Raw genomic sequence first — 20,709 nt, 5'->3', positions numbered from 1 at the left:
TGATTTCTCTCCCTTACCCCCACCGTTCCCTACCTTCCCTCCGAGGTTTGATTGTCTGATTGATGTTTCTCTGTCTCTGGAACTGTTTTTGTTCATCAGTTTATGTTGTTCATTATATTCCACAAATGAGTGAGATCATGTGATACTTATCTTTCTCTGACTGGCTTATTTCACGTAGCATAATGCTCTCCAGTTCCATCCATGTTGTTGCAAATGGTAGGAATTCCTTCTTTTTTAGCGCAGCGTAGTATTCCATTGTGTAGATGTACCACAGTTTTTTAATCCACTCATCTGCTGATGGGCACTTAGGCTGTTACCAAATCTTAGCTATGGTAAATTGTGCTGCCATGAACATAGGGGTGCATATATCCTTGCTGATTGATGTTTCTAGCTTCTTGGGATATATTCCTAGAAGTGGTATTACTGGGTCAAATGGGAGTTCCATTTTTAGTTTTTTGAGGAAACTCCATACTGTTCTCCACAGTGGCTGCACCAATCTGCATTCCCACCAGCAGTGCACCAGGGTTCCCTTTTCTCCGCATCCTCACCAACATTTGTCATTTATTGATTTGTTGATGATAGCCATTCTGACAGGTGTGAGATGGTACCGCCTTGTCGTTTTGATTTGCATCTCTCGGATAATTAGTGACTTTGAGCAGGTTTTCATATGTCTCTTGGCCTTCCTTCTGTCTTCTTTCACAAAGTTTCTATTTAGGTCTGTTGCCCATTTCTTGATTGGATTGTTTATCTTCCTTTTGTTGAGTTGTATGAGTTCCTTGTAAATGTTGGTGATTAAACCCTTATCAGTGATCATTTTTATTCTTTATACCTATGTTTTTCTCTCTCTATTTCTTCTACTTACACCAGTCCTTTTAGCATTTCTTGCAATGCTGGATTGGTATAATAAACTCCATTAGCTGGTTTTTGTCTGGGAAGTTCTTTATTTCACCTTCAATTTTTAATGATAGCCTTGCTGGATAGGATAGTCTTGGTTTAGATCCTTGCTTTTCATTACTCTGAAAACCTCATACCATTCCCTTTTGGCCTTTAGTGTTTCTGTTGAGAAATCAGCTAACAGCCTTATGGGAGCTCCTTTATAGGTAACTGACATTCTACATCTCTTGCTGCTCTCAAGATTCTTTCTTTGTCTTTAACGTTTGCCATTTTAATTATGATGTGTCTTGATGTGGGCCTCTTTGTGTTCATTTTGATTGGGACTGTCTGTCTTTTGAACTTGTGTGACTTTTTCCTTTACCAGTTTAGGGAAGTTTTCTGTCATTATTTCTTCAAACAGGTTCTCTATCTTTTGCTCACTTTTTTTTCTCTCTGCAACTGCTATGATGCTGTTGTTGTTCCATTTCATGTTATCCTATGTTTTCCTTAAACTCTCCTCAGGACTTTTAAGTGTTTTTCCTCTTTGTTGCTCCACTTAAGTGTTTTTTCCTACTTATAAAAAAGTAAGAAAAGGAATAGAACCTTTCTGCTGGTGAACGCTGCGGAGTAAGCATCGTTGGAATTTCCCCTGTTGCAGTCATCATGTCTAAGTCTGAGTCTCCCAAAGAGCCGGAGCAGTTGCGGAAGCTCTTTATCGGAGGTTTGAGCTTTGAAACAACCGATGAGAGTCTGAGGAACCATTTTGAGCAATGGGGAACGCTCACAGACTGTGTGGTGATGAGAGATCCAAACTCCAAGCGCTCCAGAGGCTTTGGGTTTGTCACCTATGCCACTGTGGAGGAGTTGTATGCAGCCATGAATGCAAGGCCACACAAGGCGGATGGGAGAGTTGTGGAACCAAAGAGGGCTGTCTCAAGAGAAGATTCTCAAAGACCTGGTGCCCACTTAACTGTGAAAAAGATTTTTGTCGGTGGTATTAAAGAAGACACTGAAGAACATCACCTAAGAGATTATTTTGAACACTATGGGAAAATAGAAGTGATTGAAATAATGACTGACCAAGGCAGTGGCAAAAAGAGGGGCTTTGCTTTTGTAATCTTTGATTACCATGACTCTGTAGACAAGATTGTTATTCAGAAATGCCATACTGTTAATGGCCACAACTGTGAAGTAAGGAAAGCCTTATCTAAGCAAGAGATGGCTAGTGCCGTGGTTGGCAAACTGCGGCTCGTGAGCCACACGCGGCTCTTTGGCCCCTTGAGTGTGGCTCTTCCACAAAATACCATGGCCTGGGCGAGTCTTATTTCGAAGAAGTGGCATTAGAAGAAGTTTAAGTTTAAAAAATTTGGCTCTCAAAAGAAATTTCAATTGTACTGTTGATATTTGGCTCTGTTGACGAATGAGTTTGCCGACCACTGGGCTAGTGCTTCATCCAGCCAAAGAGGTCAAGTGGTTCTGGAAACTTCGGAGGTGGTCGTGGAGGTAGTTTTGGTGGAAATGACAACTTTGGTCATGGAGGAAACTTCAGTGGTCGAGGTGCCTTTGGTGGCAGCGTGGTGGCGGTGGATATGGTGGCAGTGGGGATGGCTATAATGGATTTGGTAATGATGGAAGCAATTTTGGAGGTGGTGGAAGCTACAATGATTTTGGCAATGACAACAATCAATCTTAAAATTTTGGGCCTATGAAAGGAGGAATCTTTGGAGGCAGAAGCTCTGGCCCTTATGGTGGTGGTGGTCAATACTTTGCTAAATCACAAAACCAAGGTGGCTATGGCAGTTCCAGCAGCAGCAGTAGCTATGGAAGTGGCAGAAGGTTTTAATTACTGCCAGGAAACAAAGCTTAGCAGGAGAGGAGAGCCAGAGAAGTGACAGGGAAGCTACAGGTTACAACAGATTTGTGAACTCAGCCAAGCACAGTGGTGGCAGGGCCTAGCTGCTACAAAGAAGACATGTGTTAGGCCAGGGGTGGGCAAACTTTTTGACTCGAGGGCCACAATGGGTTCTTAAACTGGACCAGAGGGCTGGAACAAAAGCATGGATGGAGTGTTTGTGTGAACTAATATAAATTCAAAGTAAACATCATTACATAAAAGGGTACGGTCTTTTTTTTTTTAATTTCAATAGTTTTATTCATTTCAAACATTTTAACAAGGAGAATGTAAACACTAATTATTATAATTTGAAACTTCAAAAAATGGAGGAATCATAGCACAATAACATACCTTATATTGAAGATGGCAAAGGCAAAATAAAATTGCCTAACAAAGGAAACGTACAAAAGCCTTTCAAATTAAACTTAAATATAATAAAATAATTTAAAACTAAAACAAATAGAAAAGAACAAAATGTGTAAACAGTAAATTAAACATTTTCTTTAGTGCAACTTCCAAATTATGCCCGGGACGTAGATGTAGATGGCAATGTAGACTGGGTTGAAAGGTTTTTGGTCTTTAAAACATCAACTTCAGTGGGAACAGTGTTGTTGGTCTCCTTTTTAGCTAATGCTCTGATACTGTGCTCTCCAGGGGCGTGTCTCCCTACTTCACCACGATAACGTGTCTACGCATTCCCAGGGTGATGTCGGGGGATGCGTCCACGGGCATTACAAGGAGCCTCTGGAAGATTGAGAGGTTGTTCCTTCTACTGAATGGGCGGATATAAATCCGCCCACTCAGAAGAAGGAGCTGTGGCCGTGTTTCCCGACGTTGCTGTGTTAACACTGCTGCTGGTGAAGGAGCGGAGGGGAGAGCAAGAGAACCCTCCGCTCTTTCGGCTCCGCGGGCCGGATAGAACAGCCGAACGGGCCGGATCCGGCCCGCAGGCCGTAGTTTGCCCACGGCTGTGTTAGGCAATACTCATGTGAATGGGCAAAAAAGACTCGAGGACTGTATTTGTGACTAATTGTATAACAGGTTATTTTATTTTCTGTTCTAAAACATTCCAACCAAGGGTTTTAATGTAGGTGTTTTTTTTTTTGCACCCATGCTATTGATTGCTAAATGTAATAGTCTGATCATGATGCTGAATAAATGTGTCTTTAAAAAAAAAAAAAGAAAAGGAATAGAACAATTAAGAGATATGAAAGAGACAAGAGAAACAAGAAAAAAAATAATATCAAAGCAATAAAAAAGAAAAAAATAAAGGAGGGGGAAAGTAAAAAACACACCAAAAAAACAACCAAGTGAAGTTCATGTCAGCAGATTTAGTGCCTGCTAGAATTTCCCTTTGAATTCTGCTCTCATGTTGTCTAAGGCTAACTGTTTTGTATGCTGATTTCCGGCCTCCTGGGAGGTATTTTTGTGCTAGCCAATTTCAGAAGCTGTCCAAGTTTAGCTCTTGGTGCCCTGTTCGAATTTTCAAGTGATCCAACTTGTAGCTGCCTCCACTGGGCTTGGCTGTCCACAGGAGGGATCAAGCTGAGCTTCTAGGGTGGTTTTTTATTTTTGTTTTTGTTTTAAGAGCACAGGGCACTAAGGTGGATCAGCAACCCTTCAGACTTCCACAAAGATGGTGGGTGTATTCTTGAACTATTTCCCTGACCTCAGCCATACAGAGTCCCTCTTGGCAGGTCTGCTGGAAGCCAGGAGTTTCTATCAGCCCTTCCGTGACATGGAAGAGCCATCCAGGTTCCTGGGAATGTGGGGTAATATCCCCACCCCAAAGCCAGCCACTGACTCTTCCTAAGACACTGCTCGCTGACACTGCTGCCTCCTTAGTGGGGTCGGGATGCAGGGTGGAATGTGCTAGATTCCATCAGGTGGGGCACACTGTATCCCGAGGGGCAGGATATTTGCCTTTCCCCAGGCTTCTGCTGTTGTGAGGGGCTTGCGCCTCTCAGGAAAAATGGCTACTGTGACATCTCAGCATAGGTATCCCGGCAGTCACTCCCCCCGGGACTCTCCCCAAGTCTCTCCATCCTGTCTCTCCTCAGGCGATTCCAGTCTGCACCACATCCCTCTGCCAACACCTCGGGAGAGTGGGAACGAAAATCTTGTGCACCATCCCTTTTAAAAAAGTGGCGTTGTCTCCAGGTGGTTCAGCCCTTTTGCTCCTGGAGGCCCTGCAGCTGGTTGCTGTGAGGGGCTGTTGCCTGCTCGAGTTGTCTGGGTTGGGGAGCATTGCCTAGAGTCCAGGCCTCTCTTCTCTCTGGGGGAACCCTCCGCACCCTTAGCTAGTGGCTCCTGAGAGCTGGGCCAGCACCTCTTGCAACCTAGCCCGTCATACCAGTCTTGAAGTGGTTTCTGCTCTTCCTTGTTTAAAAGTCTCCTGTTCAGCCAGTCTTCAGCTGGTATTTCAAGGTTAATATTTTCCAATTTAGTTCAGTTCCAGTTAGATTCTGCCATCTTCCCTTTGCCCCAAATGTTACTTATTTTTTATAGTCTTTTAGATTGATGCGGTTTATAAATCTAGAAATAAGCAGGTTGCTAGGAAGAGCAGGAAAGAAAGAATAAACTGTGATTTAAACTTATGTTTCTAGTTTAACAATGTGTGGGTCAGCGACCCCTGGGGTAGGTTTTGGGGATCCAGTAGAGCAATGGCTAGTCTTTCCTTGAACATTAGCGTCTGTTTTTCATTTCGGCCAACATTTTACTGGGAAGAATCCTTGGGGCTCTGTTCGGCTGCTTTGATGAACCTGGGATAGCTTCAGTTCAGATTTTGCTGTCTTGAATATACAAGAACTGATCTCTTTCACAGTGATAGAAAAAACTTTGTTGGGACAGTGGGAATTGTCATTCTGCGCATCAGCCAGAAGTGGAGTTATTTATTTATTTTAATTTAGGTAATATTGGTTAGGAGTAGTATATAAATTTCAAGTGTACAACATTATAATTTGCTATCTGTATACTTTATTGCATGCTCACCACCAAAATTCTAGTTTCTGTCTGTTACTATATATTTGACCTAGGGGTTGTTCCTTGATCGTAGAATTCTTATGCTTTTATGCCTTCTTTGAATTTGATATTTGGGGGCGGGGGCAGGGGTTGATTTCTTGATTTTTAAAGAGCACTAACTTCTTTTTGCTTTAGCAGGCCTGTAGAGAGAATACTTCTTTCATCTTAGGAGTAGGCAGTCTTTGTGTATTATAGGCCTTCAATGAAGATTTGTCATGAGTGAATGAATAAATGAGTGGACAAATTCTGGAGTATTTATTAGATTAATGTCCTAAAACTATTTTGGTTAGACCTGTTGTGGTATACTAGCTTGGGATTTTCTTGATGCCAAATAAGAATAACGAAGGTATAAGTACGTTTAAATCCAAAAGTATTTTACAATCGATTATCAGCTAATTTTGTTATAATTGGTGAATCCATTTGGCAAATATCAAAGACTTATATTTTATTTATTTATTTATTAATATATTTTTATTGATTTCAGAGAGGAAGGGAGAGGGAGAGGGAGAGAGAGATAGAAACATCAGTGATGAGATAGAATCATTGATCAGCTGCCTCCTGCTTGCCCCCTACTGGGGATGGAGCCCACAACCCTGGCATGTTCCCTTTACTGGAATTGAACCCAGGACCCTTCACTCCACAGGCCGATGCTCTATGCATTAAGCCAAACCAGCTAGAGCAAAGACTTATCTTTTAATAGATGGTTTTGATGTTGTACTATTATTAGTGAGATAGTATGTCTTTTGTCTTGGAAATGCCAGCTCTTTTACTTTACGTACATGTTTGTCACTATTTGGCATTATTTTGACTATTTTATAATAGTCTCCTGCTCTGAGTTCTTCATTAGCTATGATAGGCATACCATTTCTTATCTGAAAATTAAAATGCTGATAGTTTTTTGCATATATCCCTTAGTGCTATTTATTTTATATATAAGAACATAAGCCTATAAATACTTCTTTTTTATTAATAAATCCTTATTGTTCAGATTATTACAGTTGTTTCTCTTTTTTCCTCCATAGCTCCCCTCTACCTGCTTCCCACCCCACCCCATGCCCTTAACCCCCACTGTCCTCGTCCATAGGTGTACGATTTTTTTCCAGTCTCTTCCCTCACCCCCTACACACCCTTGCCCCCGAGAATTGTCAGTCCACTCCCTTTCTATGCCCCTGATTCTATTATATTCACCAGTTTATTCTGTTCATCAAATTTTTTATTCACTTGATTTTTAGAATCACTTGTTGATATGTATTTGTTGTCTCTTTGTTGTTCATAATTTTTATCTTTACCTTTTTCTTCTTCTTCCCCTTCTTAAAGAATACCCTTCAGCATTTCATGTAATCCTGGTTTGGTGGTGATGAACTCCTTTAGCTTTTTTTTTTATCTGTGAAGCTCTTTATCTGACCTTCAATTCTAAATGATAGATTTGCTGGGTAGAGTAATCTTAGTTGTAGGTTCTTGCTATTCATCACTTTGAATATTTCTTGTCACTCCCTTCTGGCCTGCATAGTTTCTGTTGAGAAATCAGCTGACAGTCGTGTAATATTTCTTTATTTTCCGCATCCAGCATGGCTAGAGAGTGGGTCCAGTTCCTGAGTAGAGGAGCTGGGGATTGAGAAATAAAAGAAAGAAAGAGACAAGACACAAAATGGAAGGAAAAAGCTGGGACCGGGTGGGACCGCTGTCCTCTTCTGAGGGAGAAACAGTGACCCAGAGCTGATGCAGCGTGTTTGTTTTATAACCCCAAATACCAGGAAGTTTCACCAAAAGTCAAGACAAAGGAGATTATTTGCATTCTTGCATTCCTGGTGTATTTACATATCAAAGCCCACTTCTCTACACCTGGGCAAAGATAAGAGTCAATGCTGAGAACACATCAGCCTTTTTGGCCAAGCGTGTTCCCCGGGCGTGGCTTTGCCAACGCCATTGGGTTCAGCTGACAATAATTAAAGAATGCCCATGTGCCTTCCCAGGCGCTCTCTACATCTCACCCTTTTTTGTTTTTAAGCTACTATAATGAAAGTAAAATTTAAACATCAAGAACAAAGCTCTGATAATAAAACAATTGCAAACACCAAACTACTTAAATGTTATCATTTTAAAACTTGAACATCAAGAGCAAAACTCTGGCTATTAAAATAATAACAAAACAATGCCAATGCAACACAGCAATAAGAGAGAAATCAAAACTACAGACATGTTAACATTTTTAGTTACTAAATGAAAGTTTCTTTTGCTGCTGGTGTATATTTACTCAGAGTCCTCGGACTTGGCTGCGCAAGACTTTGCAGAAGACTGGCAGCTAACCAATGCTAGCATAGGCAAAGATATGGTTGAAGAAGTAGCTTCCACTTCTTGCTTTTCCACAATCTGCTGCGCTTCATTCGTTAACTTCTTCAGCTGACCCCATGTTGGCACCTCAGTCCCTTGCATAGCTTTCAGTTTTCTTCTTCTTCCACTTTGCTCTCATGAGTGAAGGGACAAGGAGCTTCTCTGCGTCTATTGTGGTGAGGCACTAACGCTCTGGCACCCAAATTGGCTGCACTGCTCCTCTGGAAAGATACAAAACACAACCGCTTCCCCACATTATTACTGAATCTGATAAAACTCTTGTCTGGTTTGTGCTTCCTTCCACCTAACTAACTCGGTGGAGACTATTGTACAGGAGACCTGATGGCCTTCGGCTGCTGTATGACCCTGTGCATCACAATTCAAAAAATTTAAAGTACAAAGAGTAGGACTGAGTTTGTTTTGAGGTGACACATAACATCCATCTCCCCCTTTTTGTTTTAGTAATTGATTTTAAGAGTACGATTGGCTCTTTCCACTATTGAGTGACATCCATTTTGCCAGATTTGATTAGGTTTAAGTCCTCAGGGATTTACCACTAAAGTTGGCACAGGGAGGTGGATAACACACTGAGGACATTGCTTCCAATAAAACATGGAAATTGTCGTTCTCAAATAACATTTTGAAGTCTGAAAAATAAATGAAAAGTTCCTCCAAATTAGTGTAGCTGTTTTAATAATTTTGGCCATACTTACCACATAAGCACTATCACTATAGGTTGATGGGCTCCGTAGCAAAATCTGTTAAGGCATAAATAAGAGCTTGTATTTCTACTGAAATATAAGGGGTTTGAAGGAACTTTGGTCCCCTGATGCAGTAGATCCAGCCTTTCCAGAACTGGATCCATTTGTAAACATGGTTAATGCCTGAGGTAATTTTAATTTTTGCACAGAAATATGACTGCTTTGGATTCATTGCATGTTAAGCAATTTTACTATGAGATGAACCATCAATAAAAAAATTTTTTGTTAATACTTCAGGAACAGTTTTTTTTTGTCCAGTACAATTAAGTTTTTATGAATATTCGCTTATTTCAATTAGCCAATTTAAGTTAGTCTGAAATAAGGTTAATTTACTTATTAACTTTAACTTTATTTGTCCTAGGTTATGGACAGTAAATGACATTAAGTTTCTGCAGTTAGTCTTTAACTTTACATAAAATTTATTAGGGAGGCAAAAACACAAATTATTTACTTTAGTTTATCAGGCCAAATATATTTACTTTCAATTACAATCCTTATGACATTTGAAGGAAACTTCTTTATTTCCTTCCAGAATTATTTTCAGGCTACAGAGAGTTTCACTTAAGAATCTTTGTCTTTCTTTACACCAATAATAAGTACTAGGTCATACATCCGAGTAGCCATATCACAAGCACTTTTACGTTAAAGTTGACTACTAATTTACTGTCAGATTTAATACTTTAACAACAATCTTAGTTTACACTGTAAATATCAGTGAAAGAGATTTCAAAATTTTTAAATTTCTCCTTTTTATTAAGCTAGAATTTTATTTTTAAAAAGTATCCCCTGAAGCTTATTTGCATATACAGAGGGATCATGGGAGGTCTCAGTAACTTTCTTAGAAGACTTAATCAAATTGCTTATAAAGACATTGGCTTATTCAAAGGGAGGGGTTGGCCTTTGCTGTTTCAAGATGGCGGCCCCCATGGGAGCTGCAAGCCATGAGGCCAACATGGCGGCTGCCAAGCCAGGCAGTCCTCATAGTGGCTTCTAATCTGTTCTTAGATTTTACTTGGATTCAATTACTTATAAAAACATTGGCTTCTCATGTAACTTAATTTATATGGGACCTTGATTATATTTTAAAAAGCTAATTTATAAAGTAATTTAAGTAGGTATTTTTATTAAAAAAGCAAAGCAAGCAAATTTAATACTTATAGGTCTGATTCACAAAGCACAAATGCTGCCCCACCCCCAGCCCATTCAAAATGCAGGCTGCTTGGGGCTTTTGTCTTTCTTGAAATTCTGTTGAAAAATTTGGCTGTATTTAAGAAATATATTGTTACTTTATTTTGCCCTTCTTAGAGGCCAAAACCTTCATAACATTTAATATATGTATATAAGTAAAATACAATTATCAATTTTTATTTGATAAAGCTTTCCATGTGATTTTAATCAATTTTTTTCAATCGGTTTAATTAAAAAATATTTGAGAACAGACTTTTGAAAAACATTTCAGGGCCCATGAAATGTCCAAAAATTATTCTCAAAGTCTTGAAATAAACTTGGAAAGATCAAATATTTATATATATGATTTAAAGATTATATACTTAAATTACCTTAAAGAATATAAATTAAATTTAAACTGGATCACAGAATTAATCCTATTTTTTAATTAGACCAATAAGTAACATTTTGAATTCCTAATTATCAGAGAAAACACAAAAATTATTTTCTCAAGAATAAATTTCTATACTCTAGGCCAGGGGTCCTCAAACTATGGCCCGCGGGCCACATGCGGCCCGCCGAGGACATTTACCCGGCCCACCGGGTGCGTGCCTGTCCTGCTTAGCAGCCGACTCGTCCCGGGCCCGCAGTGCACATAGGAATTTGTTCATAGTTGTTTTTTTAAACTATAGTCTGGCCCTCCAACGGTCTGAGGGACAGTGAACTGGCCCCCTGTTTAAAAAGTTTGAGGACCCCTGCTCTAGGCATTTAGTTACCACAATTTCTCCCAATTTAACGTGAACCCTAAACTTCTAGAGCTTCAAATTTTAGGTAGCAAGTTAAATACTTAGCGTTTTACAAATCAATAATACTTTTACATTTTTAAAGATACATTTCAAATAAAATACAAGGCATATTTAATTAATAGATTAAATTGTATCCTCTAGACTTCATACAAGGCATACTCAGATCATTTCAGTATTATATCATTTCAGTATATTTAGATATAAGTTTTCATCATTTGATTTAGTAAACTTCAAAGTTTTTAAGTTTCCAGCAGATAGGCCTGGCTCAGAAGCTTTTATTTTTTCCCAGGTCAAATCTGCCATCTTTAAGCATGGCGAAGATGAGACCTTTTAAAATGGCTTTCTCGGGGAGTGGGAGTCCATATTGGATCACCACGTGTCTCCCTTCCCTCACCTCCTTCTTGCTTTGGGGGAAAATTCAGTGATGGTCTGGTGTCTACTGTTTTTATTTTCATTATTATTTCAATTTTTATTTATTTTTATTTTTATTTTTTAAGGAAAGAAAAAGATTTTTTAAGATAAAGAATCATTGGCAGTTACAGAGAAATTCCTTTAATTCTTTCTACTTGGTTCAGTCTAATACAAGTAGTTTGATCCTCCAACAAAATGAAATATGAAGTCACTTTTGGCCAAGCGCCTGCATCCAGCCATAAAGGCTGGGCAGCTGCGAGCAAAACCTTTCTTATCGCTCACAGTGATGCTTGTCCCGCTCTGCCTCAAACTCTAGCTCCTGCTCATATTTAGGAGGTAAATCTTTGTCAGGTGGGATCTTAACTACAGTCGCAGGAACAGCGGGCGGAGGTGGCGGAGACGCAGAGGGGGGAGGTGGTATTCTTAGAGATTTGCACTCCTCCACTGTAGGCTGTAGAGCCTTGGCTACACCCTGCTTAGACATTCTTAAACTCTCCTGCACTGGATCAAGACAGTCATGAATCAACGGCCATAGTGTAAACGTAGGAATAGGAATCTTTTCTGGACCTTCTGCTGTGCATTGGTCACGCAACTGCTTTCCAATCTTTTCCCACGTTTCATCAACAAAACTTAAGAAATCAAGAATCTGACTACACTTAACAGATCACCCTTGAGCTTTGAGCATAATTTTAAGCATTTGAGAGTAGAGATTTCTTTCCTGAGACCCTGAATTACCCATGTTTTACACCCAGTTAATACAACTTGCAACAATCCGCTCCTTACCTTACTTCTTTAATCTGTGGTGTGCACACTTCTTGGAGCAACCCCCTCGCTTCTTGCCTCTGTACTCAGCAGCCCCACGTTGGGTGCCAGGTGTAATATTTCTCTCTTTTCCACGTCCAGCATGGCTAGAGAGCGGGTCCAGTTCCTGAGTAGAGGAGCTGGGGATTGAGAAATAAAAGAAAGAGACAAGACACAAAATGGAAGGAAAAAGCTGGGACCGGGTGGGACCGCTGTCCTCTTCTGCGGGAGAAACAGTGACCCAGAGCTGATGCAGCGTGTTTGTTTTATAACCCCAAATACCAGGAAGTTTCACCAAAAGTCAAGACAAAGGAGATTATTTGCATTCTTGCATTCCTGGTGTATTTACATATCAAAGCCCACTTCCCTACACCTGGGCAAAGATAAGAGTCAATGCTGAGAACACATCAGCCTTTTTGGCCAAGCGTGTTCCCCGGGCGTGGCTTTGCCAACGCCACTGGGTTCAGCTGACAATAATTAAAGAATGCCCATGTGCCTTCCCAGGCGCTCTCTACACAGTCGTATGGGTACTCCCTTGTAGGTAACTAACTGTTTTTCTCTTGCTGCTTTTAATATTCTCTGTCTTTTGCTCTTAAAGTAGTTTTACAGCATTAGCTGAATTTTAGGTAGAAACTTCAGAGGCATGAGCAAGGTAATTTTAGCCTCTCCATTGTGATTGTAATAATATAAATATTAATTCTCTTTATGGTTCCTGGTTGGGGAACCTTTCTATGCTTTCTTCGACAGACACCATGTATTATGATATACTAGAGCTCCGGTGCATGAAATTCGTGCACGGGGGATGGGGTGTGTCCCTCAGCCCAGCCTGCACCCTCTCCAATCTGGAACCCCTCAAGGGATGGGGAATTGAACTGTGACCTCCTGGTTCATAGATTGATGCTCAACCACTGAGCCACAATGGGTGGGCAAATTTTCTACAGTTCTATAAAATTATAAGCCTACAAAGCGGTTCCCTCTCATTCAAACTATGGAACAGTAAACATCCCTTCTTCCAGCCTTTCTCAAGCTCCCTTTAGCTCATTTTAATGAAAGGAAGTGACTTTTATAAAGAGGGAGGTTGGTGAGTCACTCCCTGCAGAGACCCTGCTTCCAGCTTTCTTTCACCTTGCCTTTTGCACTAGTTCAATGCTTAGCTTGTCATTCTGACGCAGTTTTTCTGCATAGTTCAGCTTTGATACTTTTTGAGCAGCAGCATTGAATATCTCCCTGGAGATAAAAGTTTTTACTCTTTTCTCTTTTAAGGCAGATGTCTCATCAAGTAGTGGAGGACACTGGCTATCAGAAATCACTATTTTTGTCCCCTTTTGCTCTTTTTTTTTTTTAAATATATTTTATTGATTTTTTACAGAGAGGAAGGGAGAGGGATAGAGAGTTAGAAACATCGATGAGAGAGAAACATCGATCAGCTGCCTTCTGCACACCCCCTACTGGGGATGTGCCCACAACCAAGGTACATGCCCTTGACCGGAATTGAACCTGGGACCTTTCAGTCTGCAGGCTGACGCTCTATCCACTGAGCCAAACCGGTTTCGGCTTGCTCTTGTTTTTAATGGGTTGTCACTTGAACCTTTCCCACTCTTGGCTTATCCCCCAATTTTTGCCCCATCTTTCAGGGAAATAACAGTCTATTATGAAATATTCACAGGCTAGCTGTGAACTTGTGTCCATGAGCAGTGAACATATAAAAATAGAGTTTAGCAACTTAATACTTTTAACTGTGCATCTGAGTTAATATACCTAGGTAAAAATATAGTCAGCCCTACAGGAGGGTATAGTAAGTTGTGGTAGAGACAAGTATTTTCTGGAAACGGTTAGGGTCACTGAAGGGGGAGCACATGACACCAAAAGCGGTAAAGAATTATAAATTTTTTAAATCATCTGGAAACCAGGTGGGCTGAGCTTCCAAATGGCATCAGCGCCCAGGGAAGGGGGAGTCAGATTTTAAAGGACTCTAGGTGGGCTTTTTTGGCGGGGAATTCTCTGGGCGGGTCCAGATCCTGAGCAAGTCCAGAGGGGAAAGTTAATGGTCTCAGTGATAAATGGAATGGTGAGCCGAGGTTTTTTCCTTGGGGTTATGTCTCAGGATGCCAAAAATGAGCACTGTGGACCAGAAGATTTAAGCAAAAATGTGGAAAATTTATTACAAGCAGATTCAGACTCCCCACATTGGGCGGGGGGCGGGGGGGGGGGTCCAATAATGGGTTTGTGCTGAAGCCTTGTGATCTAGGGGCATATATTTGCTACAAGCCTGCTCTGTATCTACCCCTGTCACCACCTGATTGATTCCCTCAAATATTGTTACCCAGCAATGGACCTGAACTTGCCCTTTTCCTATGTGTCAGTTCACCTTATTGTTGCAGACCCTCCCCAGTTTCATATACTTCCCACTCTGAATCCAAAAACATTCTATTATTTCTGCATGGTTGGTTTCTGTGGTTAGGCTAGTTCAAACTGTTGTGTCTGCCCCTGCCTATGTTCTACCTGCCTTTGTTTTCCACTGGACCCCTGCCCTATCTGCCTATGTGTCAAGCTAACTCCCCTTATTAGCAAATGGAATGTGGTCTAAGCGAAAGGGAATGTCAGTTGTGAAATGATCTAAAGGTCAGTTTCCCAGGGGAGGAGATATTTGATTATTTGATCAGACTTAACATTCAACCTGTTTTATGAAATAGGGATGGAGATCACTTCTTCCATCTGAGAGGAGACATCAAGATCATAAGGGAATGGACTTTGATTGTAGTCAGATTCCTCATGGTTGGAGCTAGAGATTGCAGCAGCATGATTTCCCCGAGAGACTGGTTGGTAAAGGCTCAAAAGCCATCCTGAAGGAAAGATGAAAAATGATGCAGAATACATGGGCCAAAAATGAGGATGAGGAATAGGAATGTTAATGGTCCTATGAAGGGAAGTAGCCAGGTATACCAATTTATATTTTTTAGCCAGTAGTCCCATGAATTTGATTGATGTTCTCTAATCTTTGTAGTCCTTTCTGTTAATTTTTGGGTGGCATCCCTGACTAGGCCAGACAGGTTGACATAAAAACAGCATTCTTCCTCCAGAAAGAGCCGTAGACACCCTTTCTCTGCCATTAGAAGGTCTAGTCCTCTCTGATTTTGGAGGGTTACAGCTGCTAGTGAATCTCTCTGATCCTGAATTTGAACTAAGCTTTTGGCAATGTCATCTGGGCTTTCTTGAAGGTCCTGAGACAGGATTTCAAAATATTGTAGAGCAGTGGTTAAGCCTCGTATGCCAGTCCCGATACCTGTTGAGATATCGAGGGTTATGAGGAGAGGGATTATCTGGACTGCCCTTTTGTGTCAGATACGATGGTTTATGGGGATAGGTAAAAACTGATTATTGGGGGCTACATCTACACTGAAGTGAGATAGACTAGAGTACAGGTTCCCAATCCAGTTGATCGTCCCTGTTTTGATAGAACTCTGTCTCCTGCTAAGAAAGGATGTAGAGAAAAATTCTTAGCACATGCCAAATCATTAATTACATTCAATGTTTGATTAAGATGCTGGGTGGAATTTGTATGTGACACCCAAGACTGAGGAAACCTACTGAGTGACTTGGGAGATAAAAGCTGGTCCTGAGGCAGCCTTGGCATCACTTGTCTGGTTTTGCTGCTTTTCGGGGCCTGGAGCTGAAATATAACTGAGGCCTAGGTGTTATCTTTAGAGAGGAAAAGTTCAAGGTGTCTAAACTGCCTGGCTAGTGATATGCTAGGGGAGGCTAGGTTAGTCTCGGGGCTAGGTTCTTCTTTTTCCACTTTTGCCCTTGCTAGGCATTTGGAACTTTCTGCCCTGGAGGAGTTTCTTTACCTGGCCTGTCATCCTTGCTCTGGGGTGGGGGGTCTAACATTCTGGAGGTCTGTCTTATCATTTCCCCCTCAAGGATTTTTGGCACTGAATTATTTCAGGGAAAAAGAGGTACAGGGTCTCTTCTATAGCTGCTTCCTGCTGAAAGGGGAAGATGTTTTTCTTTTGAGCCAAAAATCCTTGCTTTCTGTCAGAGGGAAGATGAGGCCTGGGCACAAAAGGAGGCTGTGATTGTGTCTAGGCATGGTATTTCATGAGTACAAGTAGAAACAAACTGTGTTATAAATTTTAGTATTATTGAGGCAAAAGACAGAATGAAACACTCCAATGTGTTGATTACAAACATCTGGAATACTACTGCCTTCCATAGGGAACTATTACTCTAGGCTTGTCTACTGTCACTGACAAGATACCTGTTACTCCTGAGAATTTCCTGTTTGAACTTGGCTCTGAATCTTTGCAAGTTCCTTCCTAGAGGATACTGAAATTTCTAGAATTTTATTTAGGCAGAAAACACAAGTAACATACAGAAAAAACACATGAAGACCATACTTACTATTTAAATTATAAATATTTCCTTTGCTTTTAATGACTTCTAACAAGGCTAGAAAAGGGGAGAGAAGTTCCTACATACCAAGCAGGAAGACCTGGGGTTCTTTCAATGATAGTGTCAGGGACTATGAATGAGTGATGGAAACAAAGAAAGTCTAGGCTCCAATCTAAGGACTTAAGCAACATGAGAGAGCCCGGGCGGGGTTGCTTTAGCTTACTAGGAAAGAAGGGGTCCCTTCGAGCAATCAATGTTTCATTATTTTATGTTATTTTTAAATGTTTATTATTTTTTAATTTTTTTAAATAAATCTTTATTGTTCGGATTATTACAGGTGTTCCTCTTTTTTTTCCCCCCATAGCTCCCCTCCACCTGATTCCCCACCCCACCCCATGCCCTTACCCCCCACCACTGTCTTCATTCATAGGTGTAAGATTTTTGTCCAATCTCTTCCCGCACCCCTCACACCGCCCGCCCTGAGAATTGTCAGTCCACTCCCTTTCTATGTCCCTGATTCTATTATATTCACCAGTCCATTCTGTTCTTCAGATTTTTTATTCACTTGATTTTTAGATTCACTTGTTGGTAGGTATGTATTTGATGTCATTTTGTTGTTCATAATTTTTATCTTTACCTTTTTCTTCTTCTTCCTCTTCTTAAAGAATACCCTTCAGCATTTCATGTAATCCTGGTTTGGTGGTGATGAACTCCTTTAGCTTTTTCTTGTCTGTGAAGCTCTTTATCTGACCTTCAACTCTGAATGATAGCTTTGCTGGGTAGAGTAATCTTGGTTGTAGGTTCTTGCTGTTCATCACTTTGAATATTTCTTGTCACTCCCTTCTGGCCTGCATAGTTTCTGCCGAGAAATCAGCTGACAGTCGTATGGGTGCTCCCTTGTAGGTAACTAACTGTTTTTCTCTTGCTGCTTTTAATATTCTCTCTTTGTCTTTTGCCCTTGGCATTTTAATTATGATGTGTCTTGGTGTGGTCCTCTTTGGATTCCTCTTGTTAGGGGTTCTGTGCGCTTCCTGGACTTATAAGTCTATTTCTTTCACCAGGTGGGGGAAGTTTTCTGTCTTTATTTCTTCAAATAGGTTTTCAATATCTTGCTCTCTCTTCTTCTGGCATCCCCATAATTCGGATGTTGGTACACTTGAAGTTGTCCCAGAGGCTCCTTACACTATCTTCATATTTTTGGATTCTTTTTTCTTTTCCGGTTGGGTGTGTTTTGCTTCTTTGTATTTCAAATCTTTGATTTGATTCTTGGGGGTCCTCTAGTCTGCTGTTGGATCTCTGTATATTACTCTTTATTTCAGTCAGTGTATGCTTAATTTCTAATTGGTCCTTTTTCATATCCTTGAGGGTCTCACTAAATTTATCGGCAGTTTCTAGAAGATTCTTGAAAAACCTTATAACCGTGGTTTTGAACTCTATATCCAGTAGTTTGCTTTCCTCCATTTCTGTCATTTGTGACCTATTTCTTTGTCTCCGCATTTTGGCTGCTTCCCTGTGTTGATAGAGTGGGTTTGTGTGCTAGGTGTCCTATAGGGCCCAGTGGCTAAGCCTCCCCAATTACCTAAGGTGGACACTCTTGGTGTACCCCTTTGTGGGCTGTGTGCACAGTCTTGTTGTAGTTAAGCCTTGATTGTTGTTGGTATCACTGGGAGGAATTGACCTCCAGGCCAATTGGCTGTGAGTATCAGCTGTGTCTACGATGGGAGAACTTCTATGCTGGAGACACCCTTATGGGGCAAGACTTGCTTCAGTGGGGCTTTGGTGCTCACTGAGTCGGCCCCTTGAGTGTGTCCCTTGTGGATCTGAGGAGTTGTAATCTGGATGATCTCACTCTGAACACTGGGTACACCGGCTCTTGGATCTCCAAGGAGGTGCAAATTTAGCCTCTGCCTGAGGCCACCCAGCAAGAGCTACAGAGAGATCTGCAGATTCCTCTTCTTTGTTTGGGTTTTGGAGGTGCCCAGATGAGGCCCAGCTGTGAAGCAATGCAAGTTGCTGTGGAGCCTTGGGCCTTCTTTAGGAGATTCTGGGGCTCTCTGACCCAACTGCAGTTTGTTAGGTAATTTTAGATTGCAAAGGGCCAGGACATTCTTATGCAAAAGCCTCTGCGCACAGCTTGGGTGGGGTGGGGTCTCAGGAGATCAACAGGACGGAGCAAACAGCTGTGGTTGATCCTCAACCCTGCCCTAAACGGCCCCCAGGTCTCAGTGTCCCTTGGTAATCGCTGCAAGCACCTCTAAGAGAAAGCCGCCCTCGAGTTCTGCCCAAAGCCAGACAGTCCAGTTTCTCCCCGTATGAGTCTGGGTCCCCAGAATCTCGCCCAGAACTGGAGGTCAGAGCGGTCGGAAACTTGTGTCTCCCTCCTGATTGAAAAAGACAACTGCGTACTCAGTTGCCAGCCCTTTCTGTGCGTGCGCGCCTCCGTACCTCTGCACTTTACTTCCACAGCTCCTCTGAATCTCAGTGTGCTTTTCTTTTTCCTTCTAGTTGTAGAATTTCCACTCAGCCAGCCTTCCTGTGGTTCTGGATGATGTCCGTTTTGTCTTTTAGTTGTAGTTTTGAAGTGGTTGTGCGAGGCAGCAATTTCAGGTGTTTACCTATGTCGCCATCTTGGTTTCCCACGAAATACAGATTTCTTATACATCAGAATATCACCACTAACCTATTTTAATTATTTGGTTGTTCTGAAAAAGTATTTGTCCCATTTGGGCATGGCTATTTGAATTAGATATACTGATCCATACAGAAAATACAGCTTAATATTTTGAAACTTGATTTCTGTCTAAGTCATGACCAATCCCATTGTTTTCCCATCTTCTGTTCTGTGAGCATGGCAAGAGTGGACTGTGGAATCTCTTTAACTCAGGGCATTGGATCATCAGCATTACTCAAATGAAGATTGTTATGAGCCAACACTGTAATAGGTGTCAAAGGCAGCCACTAATGATTTATGTCTTTGTCTCCCTCAGGTACAGAACCGTGGCATTTCTATTTAATTAATGGATTTCTGAATTTTAATGTAGTCTTTGCTTTGGCTCTCCTGGTCTTACCACTGACTTCTCTTATGGAATACCTGCTGCAGAGATTTCATGGTGAGTGGCACAAGGGATGATAGGTTTTTTGGGGTGGGGAGAGCAAGTAACAATGTATACCAAGAAATGGAAAATCGACAAAGAAGATTTTAAAGAAATGAAAAAGAATCTGCTTATTTATTCTCCATTCTCTCCCTATGGAAATGGTTGATTTATTGAATTTTCTATCTGTATGTGTAGATTATTTAGACCCCTGTGAGGATGTGGTGAATAATTGCAAATTAAGTTGACAGGGAGGAGTTTTATATCCCTTAAGTGAGGCAGTCAGTATAATTTACAGAACCACCCAGGGAGGCAAAAAAGCTTATAAAATCTCAGAAGATAAGCCTATTTGATTAAGTCTCCTGTTTTTTAAAGAAGTGTTAACATGGTAGATTGTTTAAGATAATCAGTGCTAGAGGCAAACATTCTTTGGGAAATTACTTCCACCCAAAATCTGGAAACTAAGCCATATAGGGAGTCCCCCAACTTAGATACTGAAGTGAGAGAAGCTTTGAACTCTGCTTTTTTGTTCCATTTTGCTTCTCTGCCTTATTGTGAAAAGTTTAGGTTGTCATTTGTTTTGCTTGCTCTACTTAACAGCCAGCATTTTCTCAAGTCATGCTTATAATATCTAGTGCTATAGTTGCTCTTATGGAAAAGAGATTTGAGCAGAAATTAAAATGTGATTTGGAAAGAGTTTTATTTCAGACTTTTCAGTCTGATTTGTTTGCCATGTGATTGATCCCTCCACTCCACCCCTTATTCTGCTTTTCTACTATTAATGGTTTAGGAAGAGTTTATTGTACTATAGTAATAGAATAGGAAAGCAGCCTTCAGAGTCACTTTTGTTTTGTGTGAGGACTTTTGTTTTAACATAACCATAATGCCATAACAAAATTAAGAAATTGCTCAATATCATCTAAAATCAACTTGATATTCAGATTTTCTTCATTATCTAAAAAATAGCTTTTTATAGTTAGTTTGTTTAAAGGAGGATCTAAACACAAGTCATATACTGAATTTAGTATTATGGTTTTTTTTTTTTGTTTTTTTTTTGTTTTTTTTAAATATATTTTATTGATATTTTACAGAGAGGAAGGGAGAGGGATAGAGAGTTAGAAACATCGACGAGAGAGAAACATCGATCAGCTGCCTCCTGC

At 40.7% G+C, this 20,709-nt stretch overlaps 1 protein-coding gene and 1 pseudogene across 6 annotated transcripts in view; both read left to right on the top strand.

Moving 5' to 3' along the window:
• The window catches only part of ALG9 (ALG9 alpha-1,2-mannosyltransferase), a 122,598-nt gene that overhangs the window by 39,446 nt on the left and 62,443 nt on the right, over positions 1-20,709 (top strand). For all 5 annotated transcript variants that reach the window (XM_080642432.1, XM_080642436.1, XM_080642433.1 and 2 more), the window contains one exon: positions 19,445-19,567. In XM_080642432.1, coding sequence (XP_080498558.1) covers positions 19,445-19,567 — 123 coding nt within the window. The remainder of the gene's footprint in view (positions 1-19,444; positions 19,568-20,709) is intronic.
• Positions 1,537-2,716, top strand: LOC308258191 (heterogeneous nuclear ribonucleoprotein A1-like; annotated as a pseudogene). The gene is made up of 2 exons: positions 1,537-2,103; positions 2,322-2,716. The product of its transcript is annotated as a heterogeneous nuclear ribonucleoprotein A1-like (transcript).

Source organism: Plecotus auritus (assembly GCF_963455305.1).
Source record: "Plecotus auritus genome assembly, chromosome: 9".
NCBI classification, from domain to species: Eukaryota; Metazoa; Chordata; class Mammalia; order Chiroptera; family Vespertilionidae; genus Plecotus; species Plecotus auritus.
This window is presented reverse-complemented; position numbering and strand designations above follow the sequence as displayed.